The 12,068-nt window shown below is 29.1% G+C and overlaps 1 protein-coding gene across 1 annotated transcript in view; it reads left to right on the top strand.

The window, feature by feature from the left end:
* Window positions 1-12,068, top strand: part of LOC134714896 (dmX-like protein 2) — a 102,197-nt gene that overhangs the window by 72,532 nt on the left and 17,597 nt on the right. The window contains exons 45-47 of the mRNA XM_063576592.1: window positions 5,608-5,668; window positions 6,949-7,079; window positions 7,580-7,657. Of these exons, the coding sequence (XP_063432662.1) occupies window positions 5,608-5,668; window positions 6,949-7,079; window positions 7,580-7,657 (270 nt within the window). The remainder of the gene's footprint in view (window positions 1-5,607; window positions 5,669-6,948; window positions 7,080-7,579; window positions 7,658-12,068) is intronic.

Below are 12,068 nucleotides of genomic sequence, written 5' to 3'. Positions count from 1 at the left end.
CATCAAATCTATTTGAGGAACATACAGATCTATTAGAGGACTATTTGAATCTATTAGGGGAATATTTGAATCTATTAGAGGAATATTTGAATCTATTTGAGGAATATTTTGATCTATTTGAGGAATATTTTGATCTATTTGAGGAATATTTTGATTTATTTAAGGAACGTCTAACCTATTTGAGGATAGGTCAAGGAAATTATTCACTTTTCTGCTTTTAGATATAAATCTAATTAGTATTTGTCAAGTTTGTGTTAAACTATAGTTATCCTGTTGTTTACAATGAATTGTTTACAATATGCAGTAAGATCAGTTTAATTGACTGGCATGACAAAGAATATAACTGTGAAGTGTTAAAAGACTAAAATATTTATTTTAAAAATGACAAAACAGAATTAGGATGAAAGATAAATTGGAACTATAATCAGTCAGGGGCGTTACTTAAACAAGTATTTATTTTTAATTACTTATATAAGTAATTTTTAATTTTAAAAATGATAAAATTACTTAAGAGAGTTATTTTAATTTTCAATAGAAACATAGACTAAATGTAGTTTTCATGATTTTAAACAGCATTTTATATCATAAAATAATGAATTTATCAGATTTGAGAGGAGTATAGAGATAAAGGGTTACTTTGAAAATAAGGACAAAAATATTACTTAAATAAGTTATTTTAAACATTTTTGCAAAAAATAGCTATTACACTTATCTAAGGCACATATCAGGGCTTCCAAAACGGTAATATATTCCGGTCATTTATATAATGTCCGGTAAAAGACCGGCTGGGCAAAGCATGAAACGGTCATATACTTTTAAGTTTTCAAGGCTTTTTCGGTAATTTTTACATAATTCACAATTTTTTGACAGTCACTTTTTGCCTTTAACATCAACACATTTCCGGTCATAAATGTGACATGATGATTAGTTACTATCAAAACAACAACTTCTTCAATACTTTTTAATTTTAATCAAGGCTAATTACTAATTAGTAGTTGGACAGCTATATGAAATGTCCGGCTGGCTCAAATATTTTTTGGAAGCCCTGGCACATATGTAATTGATTTAGGTTACAAATTATAAATAACTTCAGGTCTTAATTAATTCACAAGTACATATCTCTTGATATCAGTCTACCTTCAAGATTTGAGAGGAAAATGATAATTTAATAGTCCCAAGAGACCAATCTTTGACCCAGAAGCATCAGTATGAAAATTAAGTGCATTGGAAAGTTAATTAGTGTTTCTAAAGAATTAGTTTTTATATATCAAGGGAAAAATAACCAGATAACTGTGAAAATTATTTAAAGCTAGTAAAATCTGTATTCTTGGACACCTATAAAAATAATATTCAGAAAAATAACTTATATAAGTTATATTTAAATTAGCCTTGTTTTCAACATTACTTGTATAGGTAATTTTGATTGTTACTTGCTTAAGTAATGCCCCTGACTGATAATTCAGGTTTTATTTTAGATCTATCAGAATTTAGATCAATCAAATAGATGAACAAACTCTATATCAAATGTGTCTAAAGTATTAGACATATATAGATGTCAGCCCTTTCCACAAACTTGATAATACCCTGAGTTAAAATTTTGTTTGTTTTGGCTTACAAAACAGCTGGGTTTTTTAATATTTTTTTTATGCCAAATCAAATTTACCAATCAGTGTATCTGTTTCAGTTAAGAATTAGCTTTAGGTCACATCCACTTGAATCTAAGTATATATGTTCATTATAATGTGAACATTATTAAAAATATGCCATCCTTAGGTTTTACTTTGCTAGATTTTTTGCAGTTCATGGTAATGTTTTAGCAAAGCATCTCTTAAGAGTCCTATTCATACATATAATTGTAATGTCTGTTTTATGGTTAATGACAATGTATTCAACAAAGTTTGTCATTGAGTAAATTTGTGTTATAAATCTTTCACCAAATTTTGAATTTTCCTAAGTCATTCACAAAATGTTGAACTAGCCTAAGTTACCAGTTGTATATTTAGATATCAAACCATTACCCAGAACCATTGGTTGTAAGTACCTTAAAATTATCAATTTATTAACAAAACTAACTTATAGAGTAACTATGCTAACATTACACAATAACTTAAAACATTACACAATAACATAAATCATTACACTGTGTGACATTTCCATAAAACATTGCACAATAACATTAAACACATTACCATAAAACATTACACAATAACATTAAACTTTACACAATAAAATTAAACATTACACAATTTCATAAAACATTACACAATTGCATTAAACACATTAATATAAAACATTACACAATAAAATTAAACTTTACACAATAACATAAAACATTACACAATAACATAAAACATTACACAATTACATTAAACACATTACCATTAAACATTACACAAAACATAAAACCTTACGATAAAACATAACACAGTCACTTAAAATATTACACAACAACATAAAAAATTACACATAACATATAACATATAACATGAACATTACACAATAACATAAAATTTTGTGCAATAGCAGAAAAATAACAGAGCACATTTAAGGAATGACTGTAATATTTTTTCTGTCTATGGAGAAATAACATAAAAAATGTGTTGCACACTGAATAACCTGCGTAGAGGGTTATTTTAAAGTGTGCACCACATTCCTATGTTATTTTAAATAGAAAGAAAAAATATGAGTTATTACTATAATTTAATTTTAAATTCCATTTTAAACCGACGTAAACCATGAAAAAATGTTGATAACATCAAAGTCACATGTCTAATTTATGTCTACTAGCTGATAAACAAAACAACATCAGCCAATCAGAAGATGCATTACATCCAAAATTAGATTATTACACAGTAACAGAAAAATAGCATAAAATATTACACAATAACAGAAAAATAACATAAAACATTACACCATAACATAAAACATTACATAACAACAGAAAACATAACACACTAACATTAAACATTACACAATAACAGAAACATTACACAATAACAGAAAAATAACATAAAACATTACACAATAACAGAAAAATAGCATAAAACATTACACCATAACATAAAACATTACACCATAACAGAAAACGTTGCACAATAACAGAAAACATAACACACTAACATAATGACTTGCAGGATTGATTAGGTGAAAGTTTATTCTTACTCTTGTACACAAAAGGAACATTTTTGAACAATATGATCAATAGTTCACATGATTAAATTAAGTCCATTTCTTATAGAAATTTTAGATAGAAACAAAAGTGGAAACCACTGTATGTTCTTCTTAGAAAGATCTTGTATAACTACAAAAACATTTATGATAAATTATGTCACTGTAAATCACAGGTTTCTGAAGTGATAAATGTGCATAATAATATTTAAGTTGTTCAGATTCACCTCTATCCATCTGTCTGTTAGTATATTTTTAGGTATAATAATTTTAAACCATTGAAGGATGTATACTAACAATTGTTGCTTAATTTAATTTATTTTGATATCATTTTTGTTATGCACCGATTCATTATACTTTTACAATAATTGTTGTTCTTCCAAGAATGAAATGTGTAAAATTAAATTAACTCAACAATCTATCACCTTTGCCTTCAACTTGTAAGAGAGGATATAGTGATATCAGGGTTACAAATATTCATTAATATCATATACATATACATTCTCTCAAACTAATTGGTAAATCTGAGGTAAGCTTTTTTTTAATGTCAATTGTAGACTTGAAATACAAAAAAATGTATGATGTACATATCTCAGAAACAGCCACTACTTCTGTACTTTCTAAAAACGAACCTATTCTATTTAATTATTTCTTAAATTGTTAAAATCATATTTTTTAGGATTTATTAAGGAACACTGCGTTCAGTTTATTTTCTATTTTCTTATAAAAATTTACATCAAAAGATTGTTATATGATATTGTTTGTTATTTTTATTGTGATGACATAACATGAAACCCCTTGTGGAGAAAAATCATGAACTGAAGTCGTCACACTGACTTCACATATCCTTGAAACCCTTGACACCATACCCCCTCGAAGCCATGTTTACAGTAAACAGAATCAAAAGTACAAACCTGCTGTACATTTTGAATGTCATCTGAAAAATGCTTAATTCACGCTAGAGTTATTTCAATCAAGCAGGAAGTATTTGATCTTAATATCAGAGGTAGTTGCATACATTAATATAAACTAGGGTTGAGAAATTAAAAACATATCGATCAATTATTCAGTACCAGTGAGTCAATATGATTTAAAATGGGGAAAATATACACACAAAAAATTCTCAAGGACAATAAACAATTAGTCATGTTTTTGTAAATAGCCTTATATGGGCATTAACTCTGCATGTGGAAGTTATTTTGATAGTGTTCATTACAGAAAATCACAGTTTTGTCTTCAAACATCCATGAAAATTCACTGCATGGGACCAAAATATTTTTTTAAATTACAATCAGACCTTAATATTTCTGCAGGTTCACACTTGAGAGACAAACTTTCTTTTAATCACAGCATCACTCCAAAAACAGTCCCAAATATCTATAACAGCAGTCCCATACATCCCAAGAAAACCCATCAATCATCCCTCCCCTTTTTCCAACAAAAAAGATAAATTAAATAAATAAAAACTTCAATTAAAAGTTTTCAAATAAGCAGGAAAGTTGCCTGTAAATGAGATAACATTTCAGTTTATATTTAATTATAAGGAATACTTCTGAATATGTATAAAAAATTTGCCACTAATCAATCATCAACCAACAATCAAACATTTATATATCCTACCTCACAGTATAAAGTTGCACAGGGTATACTATTGTCAATTGGTTTGTCATCTATTTGGTGATGCCATGAGAATGCCACTGTTATTTTTCATTGTGTCCTCTCCAAATTTCGAATCCAGAATTAGTTAAATTTTTTTAAGTACTCTCTAAATTTAGATAAATGTTTTCGCATACAACCATGGATTATTTCAATCTTCAGAGGAAAAAAATGATGGACAATTTTCCAGGGGGATGCTTTTTCATATTCATTAAAAACGGTTTCATATTATAGTATTAAATTGTAATTTATTTTTTTAGGAATAGCTTCTAGACATCATAATAACACTTTATTCAGAAGCAATACAGCTTATAGAATATATATTTTTACAACATTTTTTAAATGTAGTTTGAAACGTAATGTTAGTTAGTTGTTATATGTTTGTGTTGATGTTTGAAATGATATTTAAAAGTGATAGTTGCATAAGATAGCAGCATTCCATAGTTAAGCTAGACAAATTTAATCTTTAAAATCATTAATTATGAATAATTCTTTACAATCCAAGAAGTATAAAGTGCTTACTATAACATTATCACTTTATTATCTTCTGGAGATGGACCAATATAGTGCACTGATATTCTTTGAATTCAGCAAATAATATTGTAAAAATAAGATATTGTGAAAATCATTTCAGAATATATTTGTCAACACTTGCATGCAGACCCAAAATAAGCATGGGAATTTAAAGGTTGCACACCCTCACATTACAATAGGTCATTGTGATCCCTGTTATTACATTATAATTTGTACAGAAACTAATAACATTTTATATCTATTTGATAGATTCTGAGAAGACCTGTAGCTGGTGTTAGAAGAATAGGATCTCATCCAAATCTACCTCACTGTAAGTCTATATTATAGTGTAATGTTATAAATTGGTTGCTCACCTTTTTTCGTCATTTAGAGTTAAATATGACAAGCCTGAGAAAAGTATAAAATGTGCTCCTCATTTTTATCAAACAAACAAAATCATATATATTTATATATAACAGGCTATTATTTGAACTTGGAATTATTTTTAATTATGGAATTTGCATAATTTCTTGTGTTTAAAATTTTTAATAAATTCCATGTTTATTTGGTATTATGATCTTTTGAGCGGTTAATAACACTTTCCTTACAATGTATTTTGGTTAGATAGTGTTGTGGGTGGCACAGTACATTCTATTGAAAATATACTATTTTCTTTGTATTATAGAAAGTGTTATGCACAACACAGAACATTTCAGTACAAAATAAACATGAAATTTATTAAAAATTTCAATAACAAGAATCAAGCAAATTCCATAATTAAAAATAATTCCCTGTTCATTGCTGTGTAAACTGTAGAATTCAGAAATAAATCTGATGTTTTGTTGATAAGAACAATATATAGGGTTAACATTCCAGAATTTACAATTTCAACTTCAATGAACACACATTACAATATTTGGTATGACTGCAACTAAGACAACTATCTATCAGTCCAAAGCACAAAGATGTAAACAACAGGTCATTTTACAGCTTTCAACAATGAGCAAAAGTCATATAGTATAGTAAGTCACTAAAAGTTCTGTTATGACAAATGTAAATTTCTTTCATCATAGTATGCCAGTGCATGTTTGTGTATTTGTTGAGTTTGTCTCTTTTGAAATGCATTGTTAATCCTTCATAAGAAAGCTGGGTTCTGTTTGATGTACAGTTAACCAATTTTATATGCTGTAATATACACTGTCCAAAATAAAATCATATCTAAAAAATAAAACTGCTAGTTTTCTAATTGAAATACTTTTTATGTATTCTTTACCAGTTAATCAAACCTACAGCACTAAGTTATATTAGCAAACTGACAGTTGCAAAGAACTACATACTATATCTTTTTTTACTGATATCAATATCTATTTATCATATAAAAAAGAAGATGCGGTATGATTGCCAATGAGACAACTATCCACAAAACACCAAAATGACACAGACATTAACAACTATAGGTCACCGTACAGCCTTCAACAATGAACAAAGCCCATTTCGCATAGTCAGCTATAAAAGGCCCTGATAAGACAATGTAAAACAATTCAAACGAGAAAACTAACGGCCTTATTTATATAAAAAAATGGAATGGTATTCATACATTTGTATTTACAGATCTAACTGGCAGTACAGATGGGAGTGTTAGATTGTATGAATGGGGTCATATTCAACCATTAGCTATGCTTAGACAGCCAGGAACTTTCCCTAAAGTCACCAAAGTTATGTTTAGCAGTCAAGGAAACAAGGTAGGAATAGTATTGCCAATGATAAAGGAAATCTCTTTTATGGGAGACTATTAATATATTTTGAATAGTTAGAAAAGAAGGTAATAAGACTTGTTATTACCAACATATTTATTTTGAAAGAAGTAAACCATATCTTTAGCTCATATAGAATAGCAAATACAAGTAATATTAGTGAAGATGTTTCTTGATGACACTGGTGTAATAAAGTATCCCATAGGGTTCAGTGGTTAAATGGCAAAGCCCATTTGAAGCTCTTAGTATAAAGCATTTAGGGAATAATGAATCATGCCATGCATTAGCAAATCAGTTGGTAATTTATTTGTCAATCATTTGAACCCCTAGATATCAATGTGATGTAGACAATAAAGTGATATATTATCCAATTTGACAAAACCATGAAATCATATATCTATGAAAATGTCACAACTTGTATCCTCAATCAACGAACATTGGTATCCATGAAAATAAATGAAACTACAGTATGTTCCCTTTACTTTTAGTGTTGTGTAAGTGACAGTGAAGGAGATGTATGTCTCTGGCAGGTTGGACTTGGAAGTAACTTTAACAAGCCAATTATGGTAAGATTACTTACAAGAGCATATTAAACATGTTATTGTAATATTCACCAGCAGATTTTGTAAACATCAGTGAATGTTTGCACCAAGGAATAAATTTGACAAACCTAGATCAGTAAAGTCTGAATGTAAGTAACATCTTTTGTAATATTCGCGGGATGTTATGTAAAAATGTTTGTGGACAAATTCAAAAGATAATTTATTATCTAATATGAATGCCCAACTCATGGTTAGATGAAAACAAATTCTTCAGCTGCAATGAATTATTCCTTAATGTTTTTGACCTGTTCATCTGTCTGTCTGTCTGTCCTGTTTCTTGTCATCGCAACTCCTCTCAAACTACACAACAGAATTGTATGAAAACTTTTTATGCCCCACCTTCCATAGTAGAGGGGCATTATTTTTTTTGGTCTCTCCATCCGTTCGTTTGTCTGTGTGTCCATTCCTCCTGCTTCAGGTTAAAGTTCTTTTTTCTTTTTCTTTAACAACATTAATAAATATTTATTTACTTTGGCAGAGCCTTCAGATAACATAGATAAACCTAGCGTCACCCCATTTACTTACTTTGGCAGAGAACTTGAAACTTAGTAAAGATGTTCCTTATGATATGATCATTCTAATTTTAGAGCCAAATTAGACTTTTGATCCCAATTTCACAGTCCACTGAACTTAAAAAATGAAAGTGCCAGTTTAAAGGGAAATTCCGCGATTTTTTACTTATCATCTAATTATGTTCATCTTAAAATAAAAAAACACATTTGCAAAGTTTTAAATTTATATTCCTTCTAATAACGGAGAAAATCAAGTATCTGTAACTTTTTTGGTTGAATTCTCGAGTGGGTCGTGACGTATTAGCCCGATTTATTGAATTCTGGGAAAAAATAAAATCTGTTTAACTCTTAGAGCTTATCGACAATATACGTAATTAAAAGCGCACAGCTGACGAATGGTCGTAGTTATTAACCACAATATAATAATGAACGAAAATAAATATGCATATACCGTTTTGTATTGATTGAATTAAACTCCTATAAAATTATCTCTAGTAAATGTTTTTGAATAAATTTAATTAATTATTGTTGAGATTTTATTCATAAAATATTTATTGAACATTTTTACTGATATTGAACTGAAAATATTTCAGTTCTATTTACCGTTATTGTTTTGATAATCATTTCAATGCAACTAATGTGTGAGCAGAGTGTGTATATTATTTTGTAAAGGTCACTGTATATTTCTCGGCTTGAGGTCAATTCGTTTACTTTGTAGCTATTTAGCCGCAGGTGTGAGTTCAAGCGTACACAGGTATAAATGTTGTTATTTGGAAAGGATAAACAGAAAAAATTAGAAAGAGTATGATGTCACGATGTTAATACACTAAGATTTAATACACGATGAGAATAAAGATTCAATAATTAAATTGTGTAAATTAATTGAAAATCAAATTCAGATTCGTAAATCCGCAAATGTATAAAAATAAAAGTAAACAATTTTTGATTACTTTCTTAGCGGCAATTGGCGTAAAGATTCAAATATGAGGTAAAAAATAGTAGATAGTAGTTTTAATCTTTAATAAAAACTAAATGCAATATTACCCAATTTGATATACCATTGTACATCTGTTTGATATCATTGACTTTACCGGAATTTCTTAACTTGTATTCAAATCTGGCTGTGTTTAAATGCTCATAAAACTATTGCAATTTTAAAGTTTTTAATTGATAAAAAAATACAACATACATGATTTTTTTTTTAGTTTCTTTTTAACATTTTATTCTTACAAGTTACATAATTAAATTCATTTGACAATCATTTACACGAACTTTTTGTGAAAAAATACCAATTATCTAAGCTAAGGCATTATTTTTTTTAAGGATTTTTGAGGATTTTTTTTTTATTCTATGATAATATTTGTGCAGTGTTGAACATGATAGCCGTCATTAATCCAAATAAGTCATATAGTAGTTGTAATAAAAGTTATATTTTATTCATGCATAACTGATATTGAAGAATTTAGAATAGTTCGTCCATACATCGTTGTTCTTGAAACAATCATTATTAGTATACATGTAAGTTTCCCGACGTATACGAGCCATTGAGGATGAGCTCCAGAGAAAGCAGACTAGTAGCGTTTCGTTCGTTTGTTTGTTGGGAAAGGAGAGGAAATGCAACCGCTTGTACAGATAAACGACAGAATTACCATACAAGCATTTATAGTCAACATAATCAGAAACAGTTCCCATCGTTAGACGGGGAATATGAAGGCTTTCAAGAATGAACAAGTGACATGTCTAACTCGAACAGTTAGAAAACGCACTATCGACATCGACCGCTTGTTCTTGATATTTGAAATTGTATGCATATATACGTATACGTTTATGATAGTGATGAGTTCTTGTGTCTGACAAAAACTAAATTCCTTCATGGTTATATCTTGCCATACGTTTATATTGGTTTGTAAGGTGATTACTCAAAATCGTTATTTGAAAATCCTGTTTGTGAGATGTATATTCATTTTAATGCAGAAATTTCGTCTATATATTTCACAAGTGTATAACACGGAGAAGCTCTGAAGGTCCATTACTCCCATTTTGTTTGGGTGTGAACCATCGATGTTGACAGCAATATCAAAGAATAAGATGATGATGGTAGAAAGAACTATGGGCGTCATGTGGCAAATATTACATGCATATCGGACAATGAGTTGTCAATCTGTATGAAAAGATTTCCTGTACAACCATATTATTGAGAAGGAATGTTTACATGCTATACTCTCGTACTAGTATTACAGGGTTCTTGTGGCGTTCACCTTAGACACACATCTTTTTAACGATGTTTAAAAAAAAGACAGAACCAATTTAATGTCATATTTCCTTATTTTTTAAATATAACTGAAAGTCTTTCATCTGACAAGAATACCCCTATTTAGCGGACAAGTAATTTATTATTTTTTTCTGTTATTGAATACCAAGAAAGAAAATTTTGAAACTTTGATACTCAAACATTTCCCAGCAAAATATTCACATCCCTTCGGGATAATTAGCGTTCGTCCAGTGGCATATATAACAATTGTGATGACGAATTCCTTCCTCTATTCGAGAACAATCTTATTGAAATATAAATCTGTGATTTTACTATGTCCACAACTTCAATGAACCAAAGCAAAAGTTATACATCGACCTGTATTTAAATCAAATTGGTTCTCTTCTTCTTCTGGTATACAATAGTCTATCGACTATTGATTAGTGCATACTTTTGGCATATGTGGACTAGTCTATTTACAACACTTTTACCCCTATTTATTCAGAATATATGTTTTTTTCTTATGTTCAATGTATACATGTTTATATTTTAAATTGCGCTATAGTTCCGTAACTTTCTATCCATTCGTATAAACGATTCATCGGCAAGTGCGTACATTTTTTTAAATCAATATTTCTGGTATGTTCCAATCTGTCCTTCACTTTTGACTATCAGTATATATTACATTTTCCCAAATTCACCCTTGGAAAAAATATTTAAATAGATTTTAATTTCATCAAATCTTTTTTTTGGGGTATTATTTATATTTTTAGGAACAATATTCTTTACACCAGAAATGTTATTTATAAACAAGCGTATGAGTTTGGTAATGACAAGTAAGACAGAGTTGTATATTATACATCTGATAGTTCAAAATGGAAAGTTAAATGTTATCAGCCGTGTACACTGATCAATACCTGCAGAAGTGAAACGATGCGTGAACTTGCAAGCCCGACAGGAAATCGCTTGAATACCTGGACGTGTCACCTCACACCCCTCACAATACCTTAAAAAGTAATACCTTTAGCCATGCTGGTGATCAGAAGAGGGGAGATCAAAATTTATTTGAAAACAGTTTATTACTTTAAAGAATTATGAACAAATTAGATTTTCGAAAACAATTTTCATGGAACACTTATTTATGATTTCAACTTTGACTTTTCACCTAATTCCAATATCAAGTTTAAAAACAACAGACCATGGTAATTTAAAGAATATTTTCCGTATCAAGTTAGTTAGTCGGATAAAACAACCATACGATTGACAAGATATCGACACGCAATTACGACTACATCGGTTACTGTGGTTTTGTTTCTTTGTGGTTTATAGACATATCTTTTTTTATTAATCGGGAAAGAAGACAAAATGGCGGAACCGTAGAATTGATACTCTAAATTTAAAATCGATGGTGGTCGCTTATCTAGCGGAATAAAACTTTAATATCTATGAATTTGAGCATTTTTATACAGAATGAACATAATATCAATTTTTGATTTTTTTGCAAAGTTTCCCTTTAAGGTTAAAGTTTTTGGTCAAGGTAGATCTGAAACCACACAACAGAATGTCATTAAACTTTGTAGATAATAAGGATATACTATGGAGATGTGCATAT

This window comes from Mytilus trossulus, chromosome 4 (genome assembly GCF_036588685.1).
Source record: "Mytilus trossulus isolate FHL-02 chromosome 4, PNRI_Mtr1.1.1.hap1, whole genome shotgun sequence".
NCBI lineage: Eukaryota > Metazoa > Mollusca > Bivalvia > Mytilida > Mytilidae > Mytilus > Mytilus trossulus.
The sequence above is the reverse complement of the archived record's forward strand: the minus strand, read 5'-3'. Positions and strand labels throughout refer to the sequence as shown.